A 24867-nucleotide genomic window follows, 5' to 3' on the forward strand; every position below is an offset into this window, starting at 1 on the left:
AACTATACTCAATATTTTTTAATATAATATAAGGGAAAACAATCTGAAAAAATATATGAGGTATATAATATATTTAAAACTGAATCACTTTGCTCTATCCTTGCAACTAACACAACATTACAAGTCCACTGTACTTCAAATTAACTAATTAATCAACTAATAATTTAAAAACCAATGTCCAAGAAACGAACATAGTAAGAATTAAAATATATACTTTTAAAAAGCTAATTAAAAGCCAAATTTAATAGTAACATAACTCATCAAAAGAATCAAAATTTAAGCGCACATACATATACACAAAAAAGGAGTTTGCTGCTTTGAAGAACGGAAGTGGAATATGTATTATGGGTAATGTCATATGAAGCATTATGGAAGAATAAATGTACAAGGGATATGACTAGAGGGAAAGAGATTTTTCCAGTCATTGAAAGACAATGAGGAAAAGTGCTAGAGATATGGGTGACTAATACAAAATTTTCAAGGATTTTCTAATAAATTCAGTAGGTGAAATAAGAACATGGATAGATGATTCTCACTTGGCAAAAAGATTACTGTTTCTGAAAAGAATCCTCAGAGCCAATGTCATGTCTCTGTTTCGCAGGCTGTAGATGAAAGGGTTCAGCATGGGGGTGACCACTGTGTACATCACAGAAGCAATTATGTCTTTGTCATGGGACTGGCCTGATGAGGAGAAAAGGTACACTGCCATCATTGTTCCATAAAATAGAGACACCACAGAGAGGTGGGAGCCACAGGTGGACAAGGCTTTGCAGATCCCTTTAGTAGAGGGGACCTTCAGAATGGAGACCCCAATGTGGCCATAAGAGACAAGGATGCCACACAATGGAAAAATGACAACTGCAGCCCCTGCACTGAATATGAAGAGCTCATTGAGAGAGGTGTCTGAGCAGGACAGCTTAAGTAGGGCAGCAAGGTCACAGAAGAAGTGGGGAATGATGTTGTCTGCACAGAAGTACAGTTGAGCCAGGAGGAGGGTATGTGTCAGGGCATAGGCACAGGAGAGAAGCCAGGATCCAGCCAACAGACAAAGACACAGCTCCTCCCTCATGAGGAAGGTATAGTGTAGAGGGTGACAAATAGCCACATATCTGTCATAGGCCATCACCGTAAGAAGAAGGTTATCAATGCAAGCAAAAATTATGAAAAAAAACATCTGTGTTACACAGTGTGCAGAGGAGATGGATTGATCCTGAGTCTGCATGTTCATCAGCATCTTAGGGACAGTGACTGATGAAAAGGAGATATCTGTGAGGGCCAAGTGGCTGAGGAAGAAGTACATGGGGGTGTGGAGGCGAGGGTCAAGCCTGATGAGCAGGATGATGAGTAGGTTCCCCAGCACCGTGGTCAGGTACATGCCCAGGAATAGGGCAAAGAACATGCCTTGCTGCTCTGGATGGATGGGGAGCCCCAGGAGGAAGAACTGGGACACACTGCTCTGGTTCTCCCTCCTCATGCTCCTCTCCTGTCTGCTGGGGAAGGAGGGGAGTGGGAATATCAGAGACATTGAATTCATGACTGTGGCCACCACACCAGGGCTCTCACCTTATCATGGAGAAAAAGAATAACTGACTGCATTTCTTTTATCACCTAGTGTTGCCAAAGAATGTGACATACGTTCAACACTCAACATGATTCCTTGTGATGTAAATGAGAGAAAATTCTTCATTTTTTCTTTTTAATCAACCATGTTTCTGGCACTAAGCTACTAACTGGACATGGAGGAATAGATACAACATATAGGACCTATTCCCTCAGGAGATTAACCCGCAAGGGCACACCTGACCAAGGACTAACCAAATGAACCTGAAGCCAGATTCGCTGTGTTATGATTTTGGTTCCACCACTTTCTCACTGTAGGACTTGGGAGGCTAAATCTCTCTCAGCCTCATGTTGTGCTTCTGTTACATGAAGATGTCAATATCACAGCTTGATATATTATAAAAAGGATTCCCATAATATCTAAGAACACTTTTCTGCATAAAATAAACACCAAAAATTACATACATTGTTTTTATGAGAGGATCTGCATACCCCCTAAAAAAACAGTGTAAAGTTCAGGAATTTATTTATATATTTATTTATTTATTATTTATTTATTTATTTTGTCTTTTGCCTTTTCTAGGGCCTCTCTCATGGCATATGGAGGTTCCCAGGCTGGGGGTCAAATTGGAGCTGTAGCCACTGGTCTATGCCAGGGCCACAGCAATGTGGGATCTGAGCTGAATCTGCAACCTACACCACAGCTCACAGCAATGCCAGATCCTTAACCCACTGATCAAGAACAGGGACCAAACCAGCAACCTCATGGTTCCTAGTCGGATTCGTTAGCCACTGAGCCGTGATGAGAACTCCCATGTTCAGGAATTTAACAGTATTATGAGGTGGTCAGCATAAATGACCAAGAAGCTGACCTAAAATTTATGTTAACTCACAGTCTTAAGGTGCATTTTTGAGCACATATCCTATCACTGCGGTAAGTTCCCCACTTGAATTTGTCTAAATGCATGTGTATCTACTTGCCAAGAAATAAACCTTTATTCAGTGTATGTAACTTCATCTATCTCCATCTATATCTGATCCTACAAGTTGTCTCAGATCTGGATATTCATCATTAGGAAGATATCTGAGACTTGAGATGGGGTCTGAGAATTGAGACATACTGAAGGATTGGGGTGTATTCTTAGAATTCAGTTACCTGGAGTTCCTGTCATGGCTCAGTGGTTAACGAATCTGACTGAGAACCATGAAGTTGCAGGTTCAATTCCTGGCCTTGCTCAGGGGTTAAGGATCTGGCATTGCCATGAGCTGTGGTGTAGGTCACAGACAGAGCTCAGACCCCATGTTGCTATGGCTGTCACATAGGATGGTGGCTACAGCTCCAATTAGACCCCTAGCCTGGGAGCCTCTATATGCCATGGGAGTAGCCCTAGAAAAGGCAAAATGACAAAAAATAAAATAAAAAGTAAAAAGTATAAAAAAATATTCAGTTACCTGATTGACCAGCACTATTTCCCAATATTATTCTTCACACTAATAATAATGGAAAGTTAATGAATGCAATAACAGACAAATTCATTTTTCCATGATTGCCTCACTGAATTTTTCAACAGTCCTAGGAGAGAGGTGCTATTAAAACTTCACTTTTGGGAGTCCTCACTGTAGCTCTGTGGGTTAAGAACATGACCAGTGTCCATGAGGATGCCAGTTTGAATTCTGTCCTCATTCATGGTTTTAAGAATCCCATGGAGCTGCAGTGTATGTTGCAGACAGGTCTCAGATCTGTCATTGCTGTGGCAGTGGTGTAGGTCAGCAGCTGCAGCTCTGATTCAACCCCTACCCTAGGAACTGCCATATGCTGCAGGTGCAGCTCTAAAAAAAATAAAATTAAAAAAATACAAAACTGTACTATCAATGTACACAGAAGGAGTAGGAAATGAGCATGATCAGAGAGTTAGCAGCAGCTGTAGTCACATTTCTCTCCAATACTTTTCAGTATATACTGGAATCCTTGATCCTATGAACCTACTGTTCCACCATCTCTTTAGTTAGAGAAATAGTCAGGACCTTAAGAAGAAATATTTTGGGATTTTAAGGAGTGCTCCTGCTCAGATTACTGTCCACACTAATATACCTGCAGCCCTTCAGTTTGCCAATGGCTTTCATATGCCTTCTGTATCATTCAATCCATCAAACTTTATTTCTGTCAGGGAAGCAAAGAACAGTATTTTTCCCCTGCATTTTACCAACAGGAGTAGTGAAATTGCTTAAACAAGCTCACATAGATGTTGCATAGTGGAACCAGGTCTCAAACATTGGTTTTCTGGTCATTTTTCACTACAGAAAATCCACCATTTCTTTTTATGGGGAGTAGAGGAGCTAAAGTGAAATGTTAAAGGTGAAAAGGTGAATGTTAAAATATGCTTGGGAGAGTAACATGACATTAACCCTTTGTAAGAATCTTTCAGCAGATGCTTGCTCCAGACCAGGGAGCTGCTCAGGGTTATTACCTGACTCAGTTCACAGGGCTCAAGGAGGCAGCAGGAACTTGACTCTCCTGCCAAGCACAGGCTTCTCACTGAAAGCTGATGGGTCAGACTTAGTCCAGGATTTCACAGATCTCCTGCAGGAGAACCAGAGCTCTTAATAACACCCAGGAGCTGCAATGGGAACATAAGGGATCAAAACAGATGTGCTACTCTGATTCCATCAGCACCACTTGCAAAGAGGTGTCTGGGACTTTCTCAGTACTGAAGAGGAGATAAAATGTAACCTAAGGCTGAGGCATTGTGAGAAAGTCTATTGAATGGGGCTGATTTTCTGCTTTTCTTAACAAATACTGTCCCTGCACAATCAGGACATGGAGAGTCAGGGATTTGGGTCTCCACAAGGTCTTCAATTTGCTAAGCACTTGTGATGTGCCTAGCTTCCTAAGCAGCTTACAGACAAGATTTCCCAGCAAATACCACAATCCCATGTAAGAGCACTGGATGCTGAGAGTCACATGGCCAAACCCATGGCCACCAAGCTATTAAGTGGGGAAATAATAAAGATAAGAATGTCAAAGTACATGATTCCATAAATGAGGATGCCATTTTAAATGGATTGACCAAAGGAGTGTCAAAATATTGGGCTCCCAAGATTCCTGCTGGAGGAATCCAGTCACAGAAAATTGGATGCCAATCACTATGCAAAGTCAGTTTCCTGTGGAGCTGCCTGTGTAGTTTCTGGCCTCAGGCAGGTGGAGAGTAAAAAATGTGAGTATGTCTCACAAACACATACACAGAGATATTTATATCTGTGATGTGAAGAAAGGCAAGGTATGGGTTTGTTACACAAAAGTCCTCACACACTGTGACAGACACACAGCTGCCAGATGGAGATTTATAGATTTCTCTGGCTTATACTCTCACTAGATAAATACAGTCAGGGTGTGAGTCAGCTTCACACAAATCTATGCAAATCTCACATAGAAAATACACACACACGGCACAAGTATACACACAACTCTCAAGAATCCTAGATCAGAGCTGTTTTTGTCAAGTCATTCACATTGGAATCACAAGCAATGCACAAGGTGTTACACATGGCATACAAGCAGCAGATGCATGTAAAATAAGCACACACTGAGGAACTGTTCAGGCTTCTCTGATCTCTGTATATCCTAATGTGTGGCATTCATTGTGTTTGTCATTTACACATACAGACATAGACTTGCATGACACAACACACACACAAATACACCTAATGTCTCTGATGGTCACGCACACACTTAGAGACCAACACACATGCCTGACTAGGGAGTTACCTGGGTTCCTTTTGAGCTATTCCTTTGCTCTGAGTTCAAATACCTTCTGCTTCATTCTGTTACCTGAATCCTCACTTTCTGTCCAGAAGACCCAGGATCAAAAGAAAAAGAGAAAACCATGGTGGCCTGGGGCCCTGTACAGACTGTCTCGTAGTTTCTCCACTTTCAAAATGATATGCAAGGAAATTGACTTTTCTCCATCCTAAAGAGATCCCAGAGGGAATCACTCCCAGGCCCTGACTAGAGAAGAAGTCCACTGGGGCAACCGTCCAACTTCATCCTGGCATTTTGGGAAGGAGGATAATTAGGGTCCACAGGGGCTGGGCTGCACCTGGTTTCACAGGAGAATGTGTCCCTGATAACACCAGTAACTTTGGCTTCTGGTCAAGTCCCCAAGAACAGGAAGTTCCCACATTGGCCGTGGCCTGTCACAAGCACTGCTTCTCCAAATAGCAGTGTGTGGCACAGGCCGTGGAAGGGCTTCTGCAGATTACCCAACAAGGACACAGTCTTCCATTAGAACACAAAGCCCCTTAAAATGTGCATGTCTTCCCACTCCCCTGGAAGGTTTTGTAGGGTAAGATCTATGACTTGTTCAGGAGAAGGGGGATTGACTTCATACTCTGGAAATAAAGTCTCTGGGTTCTTACACTTCTAAGAGGGCATACTTGAACAATTTATCCAAGGCCACTTAGACTCATTTTCTATACAGCTGAAAAAATAATCATAGTCTTTGTGTGAGTTAAAGAATGGTTAAATTAGCACCTAATGAAAGCTTAAAATAAATGTTAAAGTTTATTGTCAGTGTCTTTGTATCACTAGAGATCAGCTATGGCTCACAACAGGCAATTGTGATCAGTAACTGTTGAATGAATTCATCAGCTCATTCATTCCCTCATTCCCTTAAATAATCTTTTTGGTTCCCACAAATGTAGTACTGATATATTCTCTAGAAACATAACATATAATAATATAATCAGGAATCACTTTCTTACAACACACATCCAATTGGAAAGTGATGCAGAGAAAAATTCAGGCAAAATGAATGGCACATAAATGGTAATAAGTGCTGTGAAATGATGAGAATCACGCATGGAGAAAGGGAGACTCATGAAGTTAAAAAAAATACACAAGGGCTACAAGATTCATTTCCAAACGAACACAGATGCCCATTCAATCAAGTGGCTCCAGGTCTGTAAATTGGTTTACACCATTACACACCTATTAGACTGGTTAAAATTGGAGAGATTTCTGCTCTCAGTGTCACTGAAGATATGATGGAACTGGAACACTCATACACTGCTCAGGGGAATACAAACAGTTTGAACATTTAAAAAAAAAGTTAACCATTATTTAGCACATGACCAGGTATTTGTACAAGAAAAAGAATATATATAGTTTTATATAGATTTATAAAGGTTCATATCAGCTTTATTTAATAACCAAAAGCTGGAAACAGCCTAGATGTTCATCAATGATTTTGCTCTTTGTAAGTGAATTGACTTATAATATAGTACATCACAGGAAACTATACTCAATATTTTATAAAAGTTGATCAGGGCAAAGGATACAAAAAGAATATACATACCTATGTGTGTATAAAAATCACTTTGCTGTACTCTTGAAAATAACACTACCTTGTAAATGAACTATACTTTAATAACAAGTAAAGTCTTATGAAAGTAAAAAAGATAAGCAGAAAGTTTAAAAATTAATAAAAAAATTTAAAAATTAGATGTGAGAGGTTAAAACAGCTGTAGTATACCCTTAAGCTGGAATAATACTCTGCATTGAAAAGAATGAACTATTGATACAAAATACATGAATAAATCTCAAAATACTTATGCACAGTGAAAGAAGGCAGAAAGTAAAGAATAGACTCTATTATTCCACTGAAATAAGCTTCTAGGAGATGCAAACTAATCCTTGAGACAGAAACAGATTACTGGTTCCCCTGAGAACAGATGGGAGGAGCAAAGAGAGGGCAGGAGAGGAGACATCAGGGAAGTTTGTGATCTTGATGACTTGTGGTGATAATTTCAAGGGTGTGCACATAGGTCAAAACTAGTCAAATGATTTACTTTATTTTCTTTACTTTCTTTTAAATTAACGTTGATTTACAATGTTGTGCCCATTTCTGTAGTATAGCAGAGACCCAATCCTATACATATACATTCCCTTTCATATATCCTCCTCCATCATGGGCTATCCCAAGAGACTGGATATAGTTCCCTATGCTATACAGTAGGACTTCATTGTGTATCCATTCCAAAAGCAAAAGTTTACATCTAATAACCCAAAACACCCCACCCATCCCATTTCCCCCTCCTCCCCCTTTGCAAACACAGGTCTGTTCTGTATGACTATGAGTCTGCTTCTGTTGTGTAGATAGGTTCATTTGCACCATATTTTAGATTCCACATGTAAGTGATACCATATGATGTTTGTCTTTCTGACTTACTTCCCTTAGTATGAGACTATATTGTTGCATCATGTTGCTTCAAATGGCTGAGTAGTATTCCATTCTCTATACATACCACCTCCTCTGTATCCATTCATGTCTTGATGGACAGGTAGGTGATTTCCAAGTCTTGGCTATTCTGAACAGTGCTGCTATGAACATAGGGGTTGCATTATCTTTTTGAATTGTAGTTTTATCTGGATATACATCCAGGAGTGGGATGGCTGGATCATATTCAGTTTTCTGAGTCAACTGGAATACTTTAGGTATATTAAGTTTTTTGTATTTATAACTCCATAAATCTAGGTGATTTTAAAAACACAATAACAAAAACAAGTAAGGCCATGTTGTTCCTCCATAGAATCCCTTACAGCAGGTTCCCAAATCATACTGAGAACCAAAAACTCCACTATAATGGTTAATTTTATATGTCAACTTGGATAGGCCACAGTACCGAGATATTTGGTCAAACACAATTCTAAACATTTGCATGGAGGTGTTTTTGTGGATGAGATTGACATTGTAATCCACAGACTCTGAATAAAGCACACTGTCCTCCATAATGAGGATGGGCCTGACCCAATAAGTTAAGGATCTTGAGAAAAAACAAAAAAAACACCTCACACAGAGAAGAGACACTTCTGTCAGCAGCCTGCCTTCAGACACAAACTGCAACTTTTCTGTGGGATTCTTGCCTGCCAACATACCCTGTAGACTTTACACTTGCTAGCCTCCACAATTATAATAGACAATTTCTTTCTTTTGTTCTTTCTTTGTTTCTTTCTTTCTTTTTCTTTCTCTCTCTGTGTCTCTTCCTTCCTCTCTCCCTCCTTTCTTTTTTTTTTTCTTTTACTTTTTAAGGCCACACTCATGACTCATGGAAATTTCCCAGTTATGGGGCACATTTAGCTGCAGCTGCTGGCCTAAACCTCAGCTACAGCAATGCGGGATCTGAGCCACAACTTTGTCCTACACTGCAGCTCACAGCAACACCAGATCCCTGAAACACTGAGAAAGTCCAGGGTTTGAACCCACATCCACATGGATACAAGTCTAATTTATTTCCACTGAGCCAAACAGGAACACCAAGCAAATTCTTTAAAATGTCTTTCTTTTTCTTCTTTTTTGGCCATCCCATGACATAGCAAAGTTCCAAGGCCAGGGATCAAATCAGATCCTTAGCTGCAACCTACACCATAGCTGCAGCAACTGGATCTTTTAACCCACTGCAGAGACACCACTAATCCCATCATGCCATAATAGGAACTCCATAAATCTCTCTCTCTCTTACACACACACACACACACACACACACACACACACACACACACCCTATTTGTTCTCTGGAAAATCTTGTCTAATACACCTACTATAACCTATGAATCTGGTCCTCTGATATCTCTTAATTAATCACCCACTATACCTCCTGACTTAATCCTGTCCAGTTACAGAGCCCCAATTAATGTCCCTGGGATAGGCCAGGCACCACCTCCCCTCAGAGTATTTCTAGGTGCTGATCTTCATACTTTTGCCCAGGCAGCCCAATGGCTCACTTCCCTGTCCTCACTAATATCTTTGGATGCTACCTTCCCAGTGAGTTAGACCTAGACTACAGTGTGAACTTATGAACCCCATTCCAGTCCTCTTGCTCCACCACCATTATTTTGATTTTACTTTTTAGGATTACACAGACAGCATATAGAAATTCCCAGGCTAGGGGTGGATTATGAGCTGTAGCTTCCTGCCTATAGCACAGCCTCATCTGAGCCTCATCTGAGACCTATACCACAGCTCACTGGATCCTTAAACCAATAAGCAAGGCCAGGGATTAAATCTGTGTTCTCATGGATATTTGTCATGTTTATTACAGCTGAGCCATGACAGGCACCCCTTGCTCCTCACTATTTTTTTGTCTTTTTGCCTTTTCTAGGGCCTCACCCATGGCATATGTTGGTTACCAGGCTAGGGGTCTAATTAGAGCTGTAGGCTGCCAGCCTATACCAGAGCCACAGCAACATGGGATCTGAGCTGCATCTGTGAACTACATCACATCTCATGGCAATGCCAGATCCTTAACACACTGAGTGAGGCCAAGGATTGAACCCACAGCCTCATGGTTCCTAGTCATATTCATTAACCAGTGAGCCATGATGGGAGTTCCGCTCCTCCCTTTTCCTCCCTCATTTATTCATAGAAGTTTTTACTACTAGAAACTTGGAATTTATTTCAGACATAGAAAGTCATCTTCCATAGAACTTTCAGGCCAGTAAAGAAACAATGACACTATTAAAAAAATAAATTTTATGGAGTGTTAGAAAGTTAAAAACTTCTATGAAAAAAATGAGAATGATAAGCTCAATCAGGGGTGCTGTAATATAAGTGCTACAAGGGGATACATTTTTTTAAACTGGTATTCTCAGAATGTAGAACAATGCCTGGCACATAGTAGTCAAGCAGTAGATGTTTTTGTGTGCAAAAATTATAAATTCAGGCATTTAGTGCTTTTTCATATTGGAAGTGAGATCTCTGGATAAAAGATAACACTCATTTCCCAGACTAAAATTACTCCAATAGCTGTAGAGTGTTCACAACACAAACATCCAATTTAGAGAGAAAACTTCCGGGAATGTGGAAATTTGGTAATTGGATTGCCTACTCTGTGCTCCCCTATTGTCAAAAGTACGATGAAATTAAAGTTTATTTAGGTTTAGAAAACCATCAAAAGTACTTCATTAATTTGACACTACATTGACAAGATAAGTATTTTGGACTTTATTAAGATGAAACATTAGAATCTTAACTGAATGTTTGTAGCTTTGGAAGGCAAGAAACTAAGACATGGAAGCAACCCAAATGTCCACCAACAAATAAATTAAAAAGGAAGATGTAGTAGCTCTATATAATAGAATACTACTCAGCCATAAATAGAATGAAATAATGCCATTTGTAGCAACATTAATGGAGCTACAGATTATCATACTTAATGAAGTAAAACAGACAGTGAAAACATACATCATATGATATCATTTATATGTGGTATCTAAAAAAATGATATGGGGAGTTTTCATTGTGACACAATGGAAATAATCCAACTAGTATTCATGAAGATGTGGGTGTGATCCCTGACGTTTTTCAGTGGGTCAGGGATCAAGCATTGCCCTTTGGTGTGGTATAGTTTGCAGAAGTGGCTCAGATCCTGCATTGCTGTAGCTGTGGTTTAGGCCAGCAGCTGTGGCTCCAATTCAAACCCTAGCCTGGGAAATTCCATATGCCTTGGGTGCTGTCCTAAAGTGCCAGAAAAGAAAGATACAAATGACTTATGCACAAAAATGAAGTAGATAAACAGACACAGAAAACAAACTTATGGTTATCTAAGGGAAAAAGGGGAATGAACAAATTAAGAGTTAGGTATTACCATATACATACTACTGTATACAAAATAGATAATTAACAAGGGTGAATTGTATAGCACATGGAACAGTACTCAATATTTTGTGACAATATATATGGGAAAACAATCTGAATGTAAGTATATACATATATTTATATATACATGCTAAAAACTATGTAATTTATTGAAAAATTATTTATTTCACTCTACACATTAAACTGAAACAACATTGTAAGGTACCTATACTTCTAATTAATTAATTAATTAAAAATCAATTAAACAACTGAAAAGGCAATGCCCAAGAATAGATGTTAATAATAAAACAAAAAAAATATATATATACTACAATAAAGCTTTAAAAAGCCAAATATTATAATAATATAACACATTGAAAAATAACTCTAAACATACACATATACAAAAAGGTGTTTAGTGTTTTGAAGACCACGAGTTGAACATGCACTGTGGGTAATGTCATATTTAGGATTATAGAGAAACAATGGCAAGAGGTATGAGTAAAGGGAAGAGATTGACCCAATAACAATGACCACTTAAGGGACAGTGAGGAAGGTGCTAGAGACATGGGTGACCAACACATAGCAATTTTAGGCATTTCTAACTAGGGCAGGGAATGAAATAAGAACATGGTTAGGTGATTCTTACTTGGCAAAAAGGTTATTGGCTCTGACTCCCCAGAGCCAATGTCATGTCTCTGTTCCTCAGGGTGTAAATAAAAGGATTCAGCATGGGGGTGACCACTGTGTACATCACAGAAGCAATGATGTCTGTGTCATGGGACTGGCCTGATGAGGAGGAAAAGTACACCGCCATCATTGTCCCATAGAATAGAGACACCACAGAGAGGTGGGAGCCACAGGTGGACAAGGCTTTGCAGATCCCTTTAGTAGAGGGGACCCTCAGGATGGAGTGCCCTATGCATCCATAAGAGACCAGGATGCCACTCAGTGGAATAAGGAGAACCACAGATACTGAAGTGAATGCTAACACATCGTTGAGAGACATGTCTGAACAGGAGAGCTTAAGCAGGGCAGCAGGGTCACAGAAGAAGTGGGGGATGATGTTTTCAGAACAGAATGACAGTTGAGCCATTAGGAGGGTATGGGTCAGGGCATCAGCACAGGAGAGGAGCCAGGATCCAACCAACAGACATAGACACAGTTCTTCCCTCATGATGATGGTGTAGTGTAGAGGGTGACAAATAGCCACATACCTGTCATAGGCCATCACTGCAAGAAGAAGGTTATCAATGCAAGCAAAAAATATGAAAAAATAGGTCTGTGTTACACACCCTGCATAGGTAATGGATTGATCCTGAGTCTGCATGTTCATCAGCATCTTAGGGACAGTGACTGATGATAAGGAGACATCCGTGAGGGCCAGGTGGCTGAGGAAGAAGTACATGGGAGTGTGGAGGCGAGGGTCCAGCCTGATGAGCAGGATGATGAGCAGGTTCCCCAGCACTGTGGTCAGGTACATGCCCAGGAACAGAGCAAAGAACACACCCTGCTGCTCTGTCTGGATGGGAAGCCCCAGGAGGAGGAACTCAAACACATGGCTCTGATTCTCCCTCCTCATGCTGCTTTCCTCTCATCTGGGAATGAAGAGAAATCAGAAATTCCTGGAACTTAGAATTATTCATCATTGCAGTTACCACATGTTCACATGGTTTCTCAGAGTGACTCTGTCATGTGCAGACAGATCACATTGCGCTGCAATCACACACTGATGCCTCATCCAGTCTGGTGAGAGCAACAAAACATGATTTTTCTGAACACTGAAACAGTCATGTGGAGAAAGTATATGACTTCAATCAAACCCTTTAGTGGAAATAAGGAACTGCTCATTCTCTCTTTCACAAATTGGAGATATCATGCTAGACAGTAGGTATGGGGTAATAAATAGGACATAGTCACTTCCATGGCTCTGCTGTCAAATTCCATATGTGCTTGTGTCTCTATTACATGCGCACACACACACACACACACACTCACACACTCACACACTCACACACACATATACTACTTAAAGCATTATTTGGAAAGTTAATGTACCATGTAAAAAATAATGTGCTCAACACACAAATTTATTGTTATTTTTAGAATGACTGTAAGCAATACAAAAGAAAGAAAGAAGAAGTAATGAAAGAAAAAAAGAAAAAGTAAGAAGTGATGGAAGGAATGTAGAAAATAAGGTAGGAATGAAGGAAGCAAGGGAGGGAGATAGGAAGGAAAAGACAAAAATTATGAATGTTCCTCAAAAAATTCAATAGAATTTCCACATTATTAAGCAATTTTACCTCTGCTTATATACTCAGAGTAATTGGAAACAGGGGCCAAAGAAATATTTATACACTCATGTTAAACAGTATTATACGCAGAATCCAAAAGATGGAAACAATGCATATCTTATACCTAAATGCTTGGTTAAATAAAATGTGGTCTATACATACAGTGGAAGACTCTTCAGCCTTAAAAAGGAAAGAAATTCTGATACAGCCACAATATGAATGAACCTTGAAGACAGGCTAAGTTAAATCTTGCAATCACAAAAATGTAAATACTGTAAGAGTCCATTCATATGAGATTCCTAGATGAATCAAATTAATAGAGACAAAAAATTGAATGGCATCTGTTCAGCGGGTACAGTGTTTACATTTGGAAAGATAAAAATTTCTGGAGGTTGATGGTGGTGGTGGTTGTACAACAACATGAATTAGTGCCACAGAAATTTACACAAAAATCATTGGAATGTTACATTTTGTTACATATATTTTAACAAAATAAAAAATTTTAATTTAGAAAATATATCAGAAGAGTCAATAAATACTGCCTAAAAATAGCAATCAAAAGAAGAATGACCCCAAAATTAAATAAATCAGCTCATTATTTAGGCAGGATGTGTAAGCAGACATCAGGTATTAAAGAAAACAAAGATATAAGAGGCCATCAAGCAAACTCAAGTAGCTTCCTGAAAATATGTGTTTACTTCTGAGGTCTCACTTTCACATCCAGAAAACAGTACAGGCCCAGACAATGGCCCTTGGAGATTAATTACTAGGTCCACAGCACTTGACTCATTCCATTTTTAAAATTTTTTTCAAGAAAAACTTCCTTCATATCTGCCATTTTCTCTCTCTCCCCTTCCATCGCCAGGGCTTTAAAATGGCACAGTTCTGAGCATACAGGCAAAGTGAGGGACATGTGAATTTGCCCAGTGAGGTGACCAGGGAGCTGAAATATTACAAATGCTGTAGGATCAAGGACCTATATCAGAATTCACAGACATCTGATTTACTAGACAAGATACCTAAATTGATCCCACCCTGTTCCCCACAGTGGAAATGTGGAAATCATTAAATATCAGTGAGTAACACTGTCCAAACCATCTGGACAAAGTGTCACCAATTTAGCATAAAGAGGAGGTTGATTGCTGCCTGTTTATGTCTAGAGCTGAGACAAAGGAAGACTAAGGCTGTGAAGATGTCTGACCAGGTCAAATGCATACACATATTTTGAAGGACCTTCCATGGCCCTCTCTGCTCTACAGCCATTCAAGGAGAGGAGGAGAATCTGAGTGTGTTATACACAGAAACAGACACTCAGCATGAAGCATAGTGACATAAAAAAAAAATCCCAGGTCCTGCTTTTTTGGCACTGTCCAACCTATACTCAACCTAGTGAGAAGCAAGGATTGCATGGATTTACACCAACTTACTTATAACTTCAAAATGAAATCTTTTGTCAATGACAATTTAAAAAATATGCAAACAATAACCATGCTACACTGTTGGTGGAAATGTAAAATGGTGTGGCCATTACAGAAAACAGTATGGAGATTCCCCAAGACATTTAAACTAGAACTACAACATCATCCAACAATCCCACTTCTGGGTGTAGACCAGAAAGGACTGGAATCAAGATCTCAGAGATGTATCTACTCTCCCATGTGCATTGCAGCTCTGTGCACAGTAGATAAGCTATGGAAACAAGCCTCATATCCATTGACAGATGAATGTATAAAGGTGGCATATACACACAATGGATTATAATTTTTGCTTAAAAATTGGAAATCCTGCCATTTCTGACAAGATGGATGAAATTGCGAATACTATGCTAAGTGAATTAATCCAGTCCTACAAGAAGAAATATTGTATAATTTCACTTTGAGAAACTCATAGAAACAGAGAATAAATGCCAGTCACCAAGGACTAGGGGTAAGGAGAAATGCAGTGTTGTTATTTAATTGAAATAAAGTTTTGGTTATGCAAGATGAATTAGTTCTAGAGATGTTCTATACATCATAATACCTAGAGTCAAGAATACCATACTTTGCACCTAAAAGTTCCTTAAAAGAGTCAATCTCATGTTAAGATTTCTTACCACATCAAAAGGACACAAGGACATTTTGAGAGGAGACAGGTATGTTGATGACCTTGATTGTGGTGGTAGCTTCACAAGTGTGTGCACATGTCCAAACTCCTCAAATTACATATATTAAATATGTGCAGTTTTGCATATATCAATTAAACCTCAAAAGCTGTTTTTAAAAAAGCAAAGACCACATCCAGTCACCCACACAACTCACAAAGCATACACACTCACACACACAGAAACTTCTCTACACACACTAAGAATCACATGTGCTCCAACCAAAACACAAATAACATAAAAAGAAGGAAGATGCAACAGCAAACCCACCAAACACACACATGAACTGCAGATTTCCAAACTTCATGGTCTAGTTATCAGCACTGTACAGTAGGGCTTTCCACAAGTATGAAAATACTCTATAGCATTGTTATCCAATAGAGAAGACCCAATCTCCTGTGGCTACTGGAGACTTGAAATATAATAGGGAAAGTGAAAAACCCACATGATAATTTAAAGTCATTTTAATTAATTTTAATGTTAAGGCCACTTGAGGCTGGTGGAACCAAGTAGGTCAGTGTGTAAATCAGTCACTAAAAAGACAAGGTTATACAAGCAACATAAACACACATTTTCTCTACCTCTTCTTCCTAGTCCTCACATCAACACACACAACACGGCCAAGGGATGGTTCCCCACCTTGTTCCAACCTATGCTGGTCCAGGCTACTACACGAGGACTCATCTCCTATGCCTCCATGCCCTAAGGATATTTAGAACTTCCATGGCTGTTTACAAGAAGGAGAAAATGAGCAGGGAAGATCCCACATTTACCAACAGGACCAAGACCCCAGGGAACATACCACTGAGCTTCTGTTTAGAGAAGAAGACAAATGAGTTAATTGCCCAATTTCTCACCTTCTTCTGGAGATGGATCCAGTGCAGGGACCAAAGGGACTGAACTACAGGAATCCCAGAAGATATCTCCAATGTCAGTGACACATTGGTCTTCCCTCTACCTGCTCATGAGGAGAGGCCATGAATACCCTTGAACTTTGAAGGACATTCCTTGGAAACTGCCACTCCATCCACTGCAGAAAGGAACAAAGAGATTCCCACACCACTGACCCTGAGGTGTGTTGGAGCTCACATGCCATCACATCATTTATTCCATCCATATGAAACCACAAAAGACCCACAAAACCAAAGCCATCTTGAGCAAAATGGACAAAACTATATGCATCACACTTCCTGGTTGCAAACTATACTTCAAACCTTTAGAAATCAACACAATATATTACTGCCTTTAAAATACACATATTAAAAAATGGAACAGAATATGGAGTCCAGACAGAAACCCACACCTATATGATCAACTGATCTTTGACCAGGGAGCCAAAAACACACAAAGGGGAAAGGTGAGTCTCTTCAATAAATGGTGCTGGGATACTGAATATCCACACACAAACGCATTAAAGTGAATCCCCAACAGTGAAAACATCTGTCTGTGCCATCCTCTCCTGGGGACAAAAATCTTTGCCACCTTCATTGGCAAAAATGTGGCTATAAGGGAGCCAGTCAGGAGCAGTTCACAGACATGTTCCAACAACATGGATGGATCAAGAAGGTATTATGTTCTATGAAATAAGTCAGAAAGATAATGATAAATATCCTGGCATCTCACTTATAAAGGCTAAAAATCAAAACAACAAATCAACAAAATTAAATGAAAACAGACTCATAAACACAGAGAAGGAACCAGTGATTTCCAGAAGGGACAGTATCTGGGGGAAAGGGATGAAATATGAGATGTGGATGAAGAGGAAAAAAGCTCCAGTCATAAAATAAAGGAACCTTGGGATGTAATGTACAGCATTAGGAATATGATCAATAATAGTGTAAATGCTTATGGGACAGAGTTACTAGATTAATTATTGTGGTGATCATTTCATAATGTGTCAAAACATCAAGTCACCATATTATACCCCTGAAACTAACATAATATTTGTTTGCAGACTAAATTTCACACAGTGACTGGACAGGGACCTGGGCACTGGACCCTCAGATTAAAAGTCTTATACTCTACTGACTTGGCTACCCAGGCTATACAAATTATATTTCAGTAAAGAATTTAGTATAATGGCTTGGTGCTAGAATAGTCCACAAACTAACTTTCATAATGCTGAAAATTTTTATGAACATTTGGATCCTAGGCTAAGGTCTTTACCAATTTTTCTTAGTTAATACTAAGCATCAGCCTTACATTCACTGATTTTTTTCAATAAATGCACAGCTTTATTAATAATTTGTGTTCTTTGGAGTTACCTTTGTGGCTCAGCAGGTTACAAACCTCATTAGTATCCAGGAGGATGCAAGTTCAAAACTCTGGCCTCACTCATTGGGTTAAGGATCCAGTGTTACTGCAGGCTGCATTGCAGGAAACAAATGTGGCTTGAATCCCCTGTTGCTGTGGTTGTTGTGTCAGCTGGCAGCTGCAGCTCTAATTATACCCCTAACATTGGGACTCCCATATGCCCTAAAAAGAAAAAATATTTTTTCAAATTACTAGGGATTTTATCATTGATCGGTTGTTTAATGTGGTATTTGCAGCTTCTATACAGTAACTTGCCATTTTAAAATTTGAAATTAAGTATCATTTGGTATATATTTTGAGACTATATAATCACAACACTTTTTAATCAAAATTTCACCCACTATATCAAATGTCCATTGATGATTCATATATGGAATAAACTATTGCAAATGTGGGGGCCAAATGGTGATTTTCTAATTTGAGCATTTCCTCTATGTTGATTAGCTGTAGTCTCCTACAGGAAGGATCTTCCCCTTACTCCATATTCATTCATTTTTTCATTGATTTATTTCTATCATCACAGACTCATGAATTCATATTTATTCTCTGAGTTGTAAGCCTTTACTGATGCTATTCATTTTGAAGCTTCCATTATTCCAGATTTGGCCAATGGGAGCCCCTTCTTGCTGGCTTCTGTGTCCTTTTGATTCAGGGAGCACTTTTTATTTTCAAGCTCAGCAATATTTCCCTGGTCTTGTTGTATCCTGGCCCCAGCCCTAGAATCAGCCATTTTTTAAGTCACTTTGGTTCCTGTTAGAAGACACTGATATTCAAAAATCAAATTTTGCATTACATGTGTTTGTTCATCAGAAGCCTTCTAAGTGATCTCAGAGAATACAGGCAGGAAATATATATAAAAGAAACACAGCATGTAGAAAATAGAAACAAGCAAACTAAAGGAATGGTTATCCATAGGAGATGGGTCTGAAGTGGGACAGAAAGAATGGGAGGTGGGAACCAGACAGATGTTAATATATAATTTCAATCTGATTATACACATTACAACCCATGAGTTCAAGTTGGTATCTTCAATTCTAGTTTGACACCATAGAGTTCTTTCTAGCCTCCATTTTTCCATGTACATTGCAACTTTCTCCCATTCAGGAGTCATTCTCTTTTCCAGGACAAGTTTACTTATTTACTAAATCTTTGAATACATGTAATTTCAGAATCTTGAACTGAAACCACTGTTAATAACAAAATAACTTTAGCTCAAAAAATTTGCTTACCAAAAAATGTGCTTACAGTTTTTTAGTTATTGTGAAAGGAGTTTATAGACAAAATTCAGTGTTTAATAATGACTAAATTACTTTATTTTCCCCTTTAGTCTGATTATGGTATTAACTCAAAATATAGTTAGGCTCATTATTTGTTTTATTTTATTTTGCCTTATTTCCAATCACCTTACTTTTATTTTTTAGTAGGTAAAAGATAATGTAGTCAAAACTCTACAAATAAATATACTCATCTCCCCATTTTTCTATCCTAGTCCCACCACAACCCCTGTATGTAATCAGTTTCATTAGTCTCAAATTGATTCCTCAAGTGTTTTATCTTGCTCAATGGGATGATACAAGTATATATTATTTCCCCTTTTTTCCCCATAGCAAGTAGCATGCTATAGATGCTCTTTGTGCAATGCTTTTTTCCATTCAGTAATATATCATGGAAAACCTTCCATATTAATTTATAGGTATCATTGCCATTGTTTTCTCATAGCTATGAAGTACTCAACTGCATTGGTGCTCTATGGTTTTCTTTTGAAGCCCTAGAATAAAATAGAAGTGATGAATGTACTAAATGCCAGCTACTTGTATACCTCAAATGGTTAAAATGGTAAATATCATGTTGGGTAGGACATTATGCCATAATAAAAAACAAATTTAAGGAAAAACTAGAGGACAGAAAAAATAACAAAATAATAATGAATGATTAATGAGTTAATGGAGGGGATATGGAATAACAAAATATACATTTTATTAATCAAAAAGGATAAATGGAAGTGAGAATAAATATGAAATCAGATATCTCAAGTAGAAAACATAGAAACCTTGAAAACAGAAATTCAAATACATTGTGATTATATTGGATGTTAATAGATCAAATTCTCCAGAAATACAATTATGGTCAACATACATAAAAAGACCAAAACCCTGGAGCTCCCATTGTGTCTCAGCAGTTAACAAACCTGACAGGCATCCATGAGGATCTAAGTCCCTATCATAGGAGAGCATTACTTTGCAACATTATCCAATTTCCATAGTGTATTTATGCCCATTGTGGCTGATTTCAATCCACCAGGATGGTGTCATTGACTTTGGAGTTGAAAAGATATGTTCACAATCAGCTTGAAGCCAATGCAAGCCAATCTCAGCACATCTTACAAAGAAGAATCAGTCCACAAGGAACAGAACACGATGCTAAATTGGTATGTTCTCAATACCATAGTATAAAAAATATATTTGCAAAAACGGATGTATCTAAAAGGAGAAAAAGAAAAAAACCACAATCATAATTATGTGACATATTTTGCATAGGATTTTTTTCATATATTGTCATGAGACAAGTTTCTACAATATTTTCTTAGCCTCTTTGGTGAAAACTCCATCTTGTCCTGCCTTACTTTACCCCATCTTCCTGCTTGAAAAACAGTCACAGTGACGGTGCATGACTTAAGCTTAAGAACAAAGGCCTAGAGGCATAGTTTATTCATTGGGTCAGCTGAATGAGGACTTAATGCATTGGTCTAGGCAAGTGGGACCTGTGCCAACTGGCATGCCCTTTGCACAACATGATACGTGCTCTTAAGAATAAAAGAGGAGCCCCATAGCCCCAAGGGGTTTATGAGGGATTGTTAGCTGGATATGCATTAGCAAAGAAGAACCAAGGTGCAAACCTAGGCACTGCCAGTTGCTGCAGATAGGCACACTGGCTGCAGAAGCACAATGGTGATTCTCTAGATGCTATGCATAGATAGCTGACACCAAGCTTCCTCAAATTCTAGTGATTGTTAAATGCCTAAAGTTCAGAATAAAAGCTTAATCAGCAACTGGCTATGTGACTTTTAAAATAACTTAAAAAAAAACCTATATCCTGCACCTACAACCCCCTTCTCGTGTGACATAATCCTAAAAAACACAATAAAAGCAGTGTGGTTTCTTAAGGTGGTGCTCTTGGTCCCTGAGACCTTGAGTCCCCTGGTTCCCACCTTTACTCAAGATAAATATCTTATGGGAGGGGGAGGGAGTGGGAGGGATCGGGAGCTTGGGTTATCAGACACAACCTAGAATAGATTTACAAGGAGATCCTGCTGAATAGCATTGAGAACTATGTCTAGATACTCATGTTGCAACAGAAGAAAGAGTGGGGGAAAAACTGTAATTGCAATGTATACATGTAGGGATAACCTGACCCCCTTGCTGTACAGTGGGAAAATAATAAAAAAAAAAAGATAAATGTCTCTGTGTCTTGTTTTATGTTAATTTTTTCCTTAAGTTTCACAAGACCCATTCTTCAGTCCCATCCTGCTGAGCTGGTCTTGGCAATATATTATAATATGATGAAGAAGCAGAAAAAAATAAAGATAAGGAACATTGGCAATGAAAGAAAAAGCTGGACCTTACTGACATATTAACAAATATGTGATTGTTGAATGCATATTCATTTGAAGTTACAGAGTTTATAACAATATGATATTTTAGGAGATGATCTCACTGTGCTCATGACTACAATGTGAGGATTTAGAGATTGGCACTTCAAGAAGGTAGGCATATTGACAAATATCTCTAAGGACTCCTTTATGTCTCTGTTTCTGAGGCTGTAGATGAAGGGGTTCAGCATGGGAGTGACTACTGCATATACAACAGAAGTAGTAACATCTTTGTCATTGGAGTCCCAAGATGAGGAGAAAAAGGAAACATTAGCAAGTGTCCTGTAGTATAAAGACACTGCAAAGTGATGGAAGCCACAGGTGGAACAAACTTTAAAGAGTCTCTTGGTGGAAGAGACACTCAAAAGTGTGGGCCCTATGTGAATATATGAGCCCAAGATACTAAACCAAGGCAGGATTAAAAGTGTTTCTCTCACAGGAAAGATGACCAGCTCATTGAGGGAGGTGTCTGAACAGCTCAACTTCAGGAGGGCAATGAGGTTTCAGGAGTGGGGGATGGTATTGTCCACAGAGAAGGACAATTGGACCCAGAGGAGGGTTTGTAACAGGGCATAGATACAACAGAGGAACCAGGACCCAGATACTAAGGAGACACACAGTTCCTGCCTCATGATGGTGCTGTAGTGGAGAGGCTGACAAATGGCCACATACCTGTCATAAGCCATCACTGTGAGAAGGAAATTGTCAAGAAAATAAAACGTGAAAAAAATATATCTGGGAAATGCACCCTGCATAGGGGATTGATTTTTGCTGAGTCTGCAAGTTCACCAGCCTCTCTGGAAGAGTGGCAATTGAAGTGGAGACATCTGTGAGGGCCAAGTGATGAGGAAGAAGTACATGGGGTTGTGGAGGCAAGGGTCCAGCCTGACAAGCAGGATGATGAGCAGGTTGTCAGGTATGAGCCCAGGAAGAGGGCAAAGATTATGTCCTGCTGCTCTGGCCAGATGAGGAAGCCCCAGGAGGAGGAACTGAGACACACTGCTCTGGTTCTCCCTCCTCATGCTGTTCTTGCCTCAGATGGGAATTGGAAAAGTGGGAAATGTCAATAAACATGCCATAAGACTATAGTCATGTCCTCTGTCCTATCAAAAGTCTTAATTTTTGCTACTTTCCCTTTATTTCTCTTAATTGTTGGTGAATGAATCAGTCTTTCCAATTCTGGCTCCAACAACACATCAAACCCTCACATTAATGAAGTCTTTTCCCACAGAAACTGATGGACATTCATTCTTCATTCAATAAAAAATTAAGGAACAACTGCTTTTTCCCATATTGAGTACATAGGAGTCAACAGACTTCTCAGTTGTTGACTAAGAAGTCTCTGAGTTCAAATTTGCATCTTTTCATCATGCCAGGCTCAAACCTCTGTAATTTGCTCAGTTGAAAATGGGAAAAGGGCACCAGGTAAGAGGTATCAATCATTCCTTTCCTCTTAAAACGGATATGAAAGTCCTTACATTTGAAGAGATTTACTGAAACTATGTCATGGTCTTTCAAAATAGTTCATTGCACCCTACAGGTTTTGAGTTACTTAAAATCCCCTATTTTGAAAATGTTCAATCCAGGTTTGCAAACCAATGGTAATACTTCCAGGTACTGTTCCAAGGGTTTTCCACATACTTTCAAATTAAATCTTCACAGTGGTTCAATTAAATATTCTTTTTTTGTATTTTTAGGGCTGCACCAGTGGCATATGGAGCTTCCCAGGCTAGGGATTGAGTCAGAGCTGTAGCTGCCAGCCTACACCACAGCCACAGCAATGTGGGATCCAAGCCAAATGTGCGATCCACACCAGAGCTCACAGCAATGCTGGATCCTTAAAATATTGAGCGTGGCCAGGGATTGAACCTGTGTCTTCATGGAAACTACTCAGATTCATTAACCAATGAGCCACAAATATAACTCCTTAACCACTGAGCCATGATGGGAACCTCCCAAATAAATATTTTTTCACACTTTTTAACCATAACAAAACAGAAGTATACATTATATAAATGTGCAAAGATACACACAAGTAACTGCAACAGGTGGAATCACAGCACAGAAAACCATCAAATGTACTTTATTCACCTGATACTGCATTGCAAAGATAAACATTTGGGACTTTACTAAAAGTAAACAATAGAATCTTAACTGAATGTTGTAGCTTTGGAAGGCAAGAAGCCAAGACTGGAAGCAAACTTAATGTCTTTCAACAGATAAATGATAAAGAAGATGTGGTACACATATTGAATAGAATAGTACTCAACCCTATAAGAATGAAATAATGGGTCACAGCATAGGCATAGGAGAGTAGCCAGAATCCAGACAGCAGACAAATACACAGCTCTTCCCTCATGATGATGGCATAGTGTAGAGGGGACAAATACCCACATACCTGTCATAGGCCATCAATGCAAGAATAAGGTTATCAATACCAACAAAAAATAAGAAAAAATATGTCTGTGTTACACACCCTGCATAGGGAATGGATTGATCAAGAGTCTGCATGTTCATCAACATCTTAGAGACAGTGACAGATGAAAAGGAGACATGCATGAGGGTCAAGTGGCTGAGGAAGAAGTACATGGAAGTGTGGAGGTGATGGTCCAGCCTGATGAGCGGGATGATGAGCACGTTCCCCAGCACTGTGGTGAGGTACATGCCCAGGAACAGGGCAAAGAACATGCCCTGCTGCTCTGGCTGGATGGGGAGCTCCAGGAGGAGGAATTCAGACATGCTGCTCTGGTTCTCTCTCCTCTTGCTCCTCTCTTGGTCTGCTGGGGAAGGAGGTGAGTGGGAAATATCAAGTTCCAATTGTGGCCACCATCCTAGTTCCCTCACCTTCTCATGGAGGAAAAGAATGAATGCCCACTTTTATTTTATCACCTAGTGTTGCCAAAGCAAGTGACAAACTCTCAACATTTGCCATGATTCCTTTCAAGGAAAACCAGCAATTTTTTTTCTTTTATCAACAATATCTCTGACACTAAGCTACTAATTGGATATAGAAGAATAAATATGACATACAGGACCTCTTCCCTCAGGAGACTAATCCTCGAGGGCACACCTGACCATGGACTAACTAAATGAATCTGAAGCTAGATTCCCCGTGTTATGATTTTGGTCCCACCACTTTCTCGATGTAGACTTGGGGTGCTAAATCTCCTTGGCTCATGTTGTCCCTTTGTAACTTGAGGAAGCCAATTACAAAACTTCATAGAGTTAACAAAAAGGATTCTATCTATTAGGTTTTTAATATCTAAGAATACTTTGCTG

General features: G+C 39.2%; 2 protein-coding genes and 1 pseudogene across 2 annotated transcripts; all 3 read right to left on the bottom strand.

Moving 5' to 3' along the window:
• Positions 1-532: 532 nt before the first annotated feature.
• On the bottom strand, positions 533-1474 carry LOC110259694 (olfactory receptor 1J4-like). Its single transcript, XM_021085402.1, has one exon. It carries the CDS (start codon positions 1472-1474, stop codon positions 533-535), a length of 942 nt encoding a protein of 313 aa, XP_020941061.1.
• A 10379-nt stretch (positions 1475-11853) lies between these two features.
• LOC110259697 (olfactory receptor 1J4-like) lies at positions 11854-12774 on the bottom strand. The gene has a single exon (XM_021085406.1). The coding sequence runs from the start codon at positions 12772-12774 to the stop codon at positions 11854-11856; it is 921 nt and encodes a 306-aa protein (XP_020941065.1).
• Positions 12775-14642: 1868 nt separating this feature from the next.
• On the bottom strand, positions 14643-24252 carry LOC100621348 (olfactory receptor 1J4-like; annotated as a pseudogene).
• Positions 24253-24867: the final 615 nt, after the last annotated feature.

The sequence above is a fragment of the Sus scrofa genome, chromosome 1, assembly GCF_054392235.1.
Source record: "Sus scrofa isolate SSC_HxYL_T2T_F1_AM1 chromosome 1, Sscrofa_HxYL_maternal_Yorkshire_Landrace_v2.0, whole genome shotgun sequence".
Lineage (NCBI taxonomy): Eukaryota > Metazoa > Chordata > Mammalia > Artiodactyla > Suidae > Sus > Sus scrofa.